Below are 7247 nucleotides of genomic sequence, written 5' to 3'. Positions count from 1 at the left end.
TCTGATCAAAGTTGTAAACACTGACAAATATTGCTTTGGCAAGACATTCTCTTGTGACTGTCTTATTTATTGTTACAGCAGTGGCTGTAAGGCAAATGTTTATTTATGTTATTCAAGAACATTCTTGGTCTTCTTTTATAAGCGTGTTTTGAGCCGACAGGGTTTCCATTTTTTTCTTAGCACAGGGATCCATTGAAATTATTGTCCAGGGCAACTGACTACATGCTACAGTTAAATAAAGATTAGGTTGAGAAACTGTGGTACATTCACCAAAATAACTTGGAAACTGTGGAGTTTACATATATATAGTACTTGCTAAGAAAGTCTGTGATCTGAAACACTGATGGGGGATAAACACACATCTAAGAAGTGATCTTCCCATAGAAGGCCATGTCATGGCCCTGCCTGCCCCAGTGACAGAAGATAAGAAGAAAGTGTTGACCTTTCACTACTCTATGCCTAACAAAGCTGTGTGTATGTGTGTATAAGTAAACAGGGCCTATGCTACACTCCTGAGAGGTCCCGTCACACACCTCTCCCTGCTGTTATTGTTCTCTGATTATTATTATCCTGTCTCAGACGCTGTGTGTGTCCTACTGTCCTCCTCATTCACACTCTCCTTACACTCACACACTCAGCAGGCACATCTGTCCACAGCACACTGCTGAGTGTATGCCGCAACCCAGCACACTTCCCACCACCGCTATCTCACACCCTTCATCTTTCTACTCTTTTTAATGTTTCTCTTTTCCATTTTAAACTTTGTCTTGCCTCCATCATGACAACACATTACACCCCCACCCCATGCACTCACATGCCCAAGCTGAACTTTCTTTGTCCAGCATTGGAAGAGATGAAACTGTGGTTTCAAAGTTAGCATCAAACTCTAGGCCATTCATTATGGGACAGGACCCTTACACAATCAATCTCTTCAGCACTCCAGAATAACGCCTCTCTGGCTCCTTATCTTTGCCTGTCCTATCCTTCTGTCATTGTCAACAGGAATTGGGATGTTGAGGTTTAAAAATGACTCTTTGTAGCAATGGATCATTATGCATGCCATATACCAGACTGCGACATCAATTACTCACTGACCTTTCAAAGTAATCATTTGTGTGCTTTTTTCCTCCACCCAAAGTCAGAGCAATTTGGGGAAAGCAGTGCAGATTTTGTTTGTTGTGATTGCTTTTTGTATTTTTGTTTGGTTTGTTTTAGTTTCACTTGCATCATCCTATTTAAGTGGATATCTTCGTTTTTGTCTATGCATCTCACAGTCTCAAGGACACAATGGCTCCCAGGCTAACCAAACCCATTGATTTTTGGCTGTTGATTTATGAAGGTGAGGTAAAGTTAGCAGCACCACAGAGCATGCTCAGTGCCATCCAGGGGAGGAGTATGAAACACAGGTTATCTGGAATCCAAGGTCAGAGTCAGGAGACTAAAGATGTTTTCATAAAATAGCATCTTTTCAATCTTTGATTTCTGAATCACTTAGTTTAAAAAGCACCACAACAGCAGACAGAGCAGATGAGCAGAGCTGTACCAGATTACTATGTAAGGACTTAATCATCCAAAGACATGTCTGATTTAATAGTCTCAATAGTGTCAAGCATACCTTAAAATGTTGCAGAATCAAGCAACAATGGTACAGAACATGTGAACCAGAAATCAAGTAAATTACCAGGTGCATTAATGTTCTCAAGCTCTGGCCTAAGAAACTCCTTGACCTAAGCATAAAAGTGCTTGACATCATTACATTTTAAAGTTTTAGAACAAAGTGGTAACCCTCTTTCAAATTCATAGTCAATATTCTAGATTCCAAAACCAAACATCAGTAACCCAACAGAAATGTTATGAAAGTATAAACACAGTGATATTATTGCTTCGAGATAAAAGCAAGTTTTCTAAGATTGTGAGATCTTGATGTATTTAAAAGGAAGTGTTGTGCAATGTGAACTTTATAGCTCTGTATAACCTATATCAAAACTTATATGTTAAACTTATATGGAAACTATATGTAAAGTATTTATACCATATAAATACACAAATATATACAGAAAATATATAAACAAATTAGACTAACTATTGATTTGTTAGATTGATTTTCTCCAATATTGGTGTATTGTTTTAGATAAGGAAGAGGATACATTTGTAAGAAAATCACAAAAACAAAATTGCTACAGAAAGTGATTGTTTCTGAGTAGGAGTCGATTCTCAACGAATGGTTTCTCCTTGTGTTCTGTGGGGGCAATATATCACTTGCCAGTATACTATTGGCAAGAGTGTCATGTTAATGATCGCTCCGTTACCTTCACAGCTCATTCTCAGGGTCTGAATACAATATGTCTCTACAATAGACATAAGTACACATTTTCAATATTCACATTTTTCACAGGGGAATGACTTACAATCTTGGTTAATTTTAAGTGCAGGAACCAATGGATGAATGAATGAATGAATGAATGAATGATTGAATGATCGAATGAACGAATTAATTAATTAATTAATTTAACAGTTCTGCATGTATTCAAATTGATAAAACACCCCAAAACTGCTTAGGTTTTCATTGTTTAATCTCATATCGTTTCGAATATTTTTGTTAGTTTGATACATGTAATTCTTTTTCACGTACATGTTGGACTGTCAGAATGGAAGAATGGGTGGCAGCCGTTGTCTTCAGTTTCCATCTGTTATAAGATCGCGCTTGGGTGCTCCCTCCCTCTTTCTCTCTGTCTTATGCTATGCCCACAACTCTACGCGCGCAGAGGCTCTCCTGCTTTCCAGATCTGGAATACATCTACTTCTGTCTGAAAGCAAACTCTGTGGCTGCGCTCCTGTAGTCTCATCTTGTCTTTGTACACTGAAGAAGAGGAGTAAAGCTGTGTAGCTTTGGAAAGGATTTGCGTGCTCCGGGATATAAGAGCGTTTTCTCTCCTACGTCGGAGCTGGACTTTTACTCACTGCGCGCATCCGCACGTGGCCGTGGATCTTTAAAGTGCAGGCTCCGAGAGATGCTGAAGGCGGTGTTTTCTAAATCACTGACGACTAGAGCGAGCTAAGCCTGGGGAAGGCTAAACTTTTAGTGAGACTTGAATAAGCAAACATCAGCACAAAAAAAAAAAAAAAAGTTAAGCGGGAGAAGAAAAAAAACGCTGTTTGGGCCCAGCCCAAAAGGTTCATTAACATTAACAACAAACCAAATAGGTTCTATTTTTTTTCATCTTAAGGGTTTCTCATCAACCAGCAAGATTTCGCCCAAAAGCAGACAAGAGGATCGCCCTGCGCTGACTAGGCTAGTCGGCAGGAAGCGACTGATCGTAGCTGGGGTGCTCGGTGTCGTCATGGTGTTAGTTCTGGTGATTTTGATCCCAGTTTTAGTCAACTCTGCTGGAACCTCGGCACATTACGAGATGCTCGGCACCTGCAGAATGGTGTGCGACCCATATGGCACTAAATCTCCAACAAGCACCGCAACAGCAGACACGGTGCGAGACAATAACCTCATGCAATCATTGCCAACTTTTATACAAGGACCTAAAGGAGAGCCGGGGCGTCCAGGAAAGGCGGGGCCCAGGGGCCCACCTGGTGAGCCGGGGCCGCCCGGACCACCCGGACCACCCGGAGAGAAGGGAGAGCCGGGACGCCCCGGATTACCTGGACCCCCGGGACCAAATGCTGCAGGTGCAATCAGTGCTGCGACCTATAGTACCGTCCCTAAAATTGCCTTTTACGCGGGCCTTAAAAAGCAGCACGAGGGTTACGAGTTGCTGAAATTTGACGACGTCGTCACTAATTTGGGGAATCACTACGATCCAACGACTGGAAAATTCACCTGCTCTATACCAGGGATATATTTCTTCACTTACCATGTGCTGATGCGGGGCGGAGACGGAACCAGCATGTGGGCAGATCTGTGTAAAAACAATCAGGTGAGCTCTTAACCTTTGAGGTTATGATAGTTTATCGCACATCTTGTCATTACAATTCGCATTTAATTTATGAAATCGAAACCTTAACTTTCTAGAAATATCTGTTTTTCGATGATAAATGTTCTCTCTGCATATTGTCCTTTTAAATGCTGCCTTCTTTGTAAGATTAATCAAACCCTAAGCTTTTCTTTTTCCTTTAATACTTTTTGTTTTTAGGTAGCTGCAGCATCTTTCTTGTGAAATTTCACAGTAGGTTATTTCGTTATTATTGCATTGATACTGATTATATTGGAGAGTGTAATTAGGAATCAATGCCATGAGGAAATACTTTACCATTTATCGCTTACGAACATTTAGATATCAAAATGTTCTTTGGGGTGGGTAGGAGGTGTTGACACTCATTTAGTATCAGTATCAGAAACGCCAAGCCTCAACTCAGAGACCCCCTATAAAAAGGTCTGCTTTTCATTCATCAGTGGTCTTTACTCATTTTTACATGGTTTTATTTTTAAACCACCACCAGCAGCAACAGCAACAGAAGCACAATTCTCAACTAGACTTCAAAAAAGGACCAAAACAAACCTCTATTATTGTTGTTGTTGTTGTTATTTTTGTTTGTTTGCATGTAGTTTGTTTTTAATTAATTACTAGTATTTAAAAAACAGCACTAGGGATGGATAAACCATGGGGCTGAATCCAACTGTCAAACACATGTCCCCAGCGCTGTGTACGTACACGTCTAACCATCCAAGTCTCCATATATTTGTAACAAATTCATTAACAAGTAGCAATGGAACCTCCACGAACCTAGTAAATATCATATTATTTATGTCAGACTAAAACAATTGAAAAGTTTAATTAGAGGGTAATTAACGGTCTACTTCTAATCAGAATTATAAAGTAAACAATAAACCGTATTGTTCTTATTGTATTTTCTTAAATACTTTATTTTCATACTGCATTTTCTTAAATGATCGACTACACCAGAAGCGGAACTGTGTTTAGAGGCATTGCTTAAATTATTAATGGATTAATAGAGCAAAATGAATGAATCCTTTCATCATATTCATATGGTTCCTTTTTATCATTTGCGGAGATTATGTCCAATAGTTCCACAAATACTAGAATAAGCAAGGAATTGCATGCACACATTCCTTCTTTCCAGTAGTGCTGACCGTGGTACTGAAATTTATTTAGCGAAATATGAATCTATTGTTTCTAGTGACCCGTATTGTTGTATAAACATTCCAGGAATCATTTAAATTACTTCAAGGATCTTGACTAAATAGCATATTTTCACCACAGGTCCGCGCTAGCGCCATCGCCCAAGATGCGGATCAGAATTACGATTATGCCAGCAACAGCGCTGTTCTGCACCTGGAGCCAGGAGATGAGGTCTACATCAAACTGGACGGCGGCAAAGCCCATGGAGGCAATAACAACAAATACAGCACCTTTTCTGGTTTTATCATCTACGCCGATTAAGACATACACCTTTCCCCTCTGAGCTACTCCAGCGCGTGTCCTCCTCTCGCTCACCTTTCCTTTTTATGCCGGCAAGTCTCCCAGGGCCAGAGGCAAGTGACACACTCCCTCATCCACAACATTCTGTCACCAGAAGACGCTGGTAAGAATGTGTGGCTGGGACAACACCGTTTCCTCCAAGTGTAATTCGGAAACAGAAAGTCAACTTTTTCGGAATTACAAGTGATAGTCCCGCGTAAATAGAGGGATACAGCAAAACAAAGAGCAGCAACCCGAAAATCGAAAAAAATCTCGACTAAAACGCGCGTACGTGTATTATGAAAGCAGTTACTGTTGTAGCCATGTGTAAATTGATTCTATAGCGGCAAAATACTTTTTATAAGATGAAAACTGAGAAACTAGTATGTGCAATAACTTTAACAATTATAATACTCATAATTCCGATGCTCACTGCATATCAAGCTTTTTAAACATCAAGCCGCAACCCTGATGCCTAATTTAGTTTATGAATGACGTTTAACTATGTTTATGACTCAGAGTCGTATCTCATATATCCCAGGCTAAACTACGAATTACTGTCATATACATAACGCAAACAGAGATCAGTAAACCTCTCTGGATGAGCGGTAGAAGAGCTGTCTTGGTAAATAAGAGCATTATAACTAAACATCTGATGGATTATTGTTGAGGTCAAATCTTCTCATTGTGATGTATCCTGTTGCTTTTACTTGGTTAGAGCTGACTGATCCATGACATGTAGCAACTGAACATCTGAACTTTGTAATATATTGTTAAAGTTCTACTAATGTTGCCATTGCACACGGAATGGTTGTTGGATTTAGCACACTGGGTAGAAGTGTAAAATAAGAGCTGATCTTTCTAATAGGTATTCATGGTAGGCTAACTACAATGCAGCATGACTTTCAATGAATTATTCATACCAGAGTTATATATGACTTCAGTATAGTCAGTTTCTCTTTTATCTCCATACATCAGCTAAATATATTACAAGGCTCAGATTCAGCAGCGTGATGAAGACACAACAGTAAAAATACTGTCTTTACATAGACTTCCTGAACTGAGGCTGAACATGCTTTGTGATATTAAGAATACTATGGAGAATGTACTTGTTGATATGTAAATGTGTGTCTATCTAAAAGGGAATCAGCGAATGTGACTACTGATATCACTACTTATTTTCTATGTACATATTGTAGTTGATTTATTTTTTCCCTAAAATATACAAATGCCTACAAAGCACTGGAGTGTCTCAGTATTTTGGGAATAGCGTATTGAAATCTTTGCATTTTACATTCAGAAATACAGTGTGTATGAATTATTGTGTAATGACTTAAAATCAGAAGATTAAATTTTTATTTTTATTATTTTTTGGATTCCCAGAGTGCACTTCATCTGTATAGAATGAAACACATTTTTCCATTAAATGGAAGTTTAATCTGATATGTGTATTTTTCTGATTTATGCATATAATCCTTGTCAATCTTATAAATCACCGCTAAGTGTAAAACTAAAGCAATTAGTTAGTTACTAGATTCCCATGTAGCATTATTGACTGTGACATTTCAAAGAGTCTTGTGTTATTTTCTCCTCATGAAGCATATAGGCACCCAGGCCAGACTCTCAATATATCAGATATTGGATCATCTCTCTGTCAATCAGAAAGTTTTAATTCTTGTGCTATGATGAATCAAATATGTTCCTTCTCCTTTTGTCACCAGCATAATGTCAGATTAAACCCAGGAAGGAACTTTTGATGCCTGTTGAGACTAATCAGGAACTGTATCTCAGGTATTCTCCCTGGTTCATTCCACT

The 7247-nt window shown here is 39.0% G+C and overlaps 1 protein-coding gene across 1 annotated transcript; it reads left to right on the top strand.

The window, feature by feature from the left end:
• Positions 1 to 3090: 3090 nt before the first annotated feature.
• On the top strand, positions 3091 to 6837 carry c1ql3a (complement component 1, q subcomponent-like 3a). Its single transcript, XM_027015805.2, has 2 exons — positions 3091 to 3929; positions 5235 to 6837. Exons 1-2 carry the CDS (start codon positions 3342 to 3344, stop codon positions 5412 to 5414), a joined length of 768 nt encoding a protein of 255 aa, XP_026871606.1. The 5' UTR covers positions 3091 to 3341; the 3' UTR covers positions 5415 to 6837.
• The last annotated feature ends 410 nt before the right edge of the window (positions 6838 to 7247 follow it).

Source organism: Electrophorus electricus, chromosome 10, assembly GCF_013358815.1.
Source record: "Electrophorus electricus isolate fEleEle1 chromosome 10, fEleEle1.pri, whole genome shotgun sequence".
In the NCBI taxonomy this organism is placed as follows: domain Eukaryota; kingdom Metazoa; phylum Chordata; class Actinopteri; order Gymnotiformes; family Gymnotidae; genus Electrophorus; species Electrophorus electricus.
This window is presented reverse-complemented; position numbering and strand designations above follow the sequence as displayed.

Coding starts and splice junctions, on each gene's coding strand:
- c1ql3a (XM_027015805.2), top strand. CDS start 3,342: ATGGTGTTAGTTCTGGTGATTTTGATCCCAGTTTTAGTCAACTCTGCT. Junction 3,930..5,234: donor ATCTGTGTAAAAACAATCAG/GTGAGCTCTTAA, acceptor TTTTCACCACAG/GTCCGCGCTAGCGCCATCGC.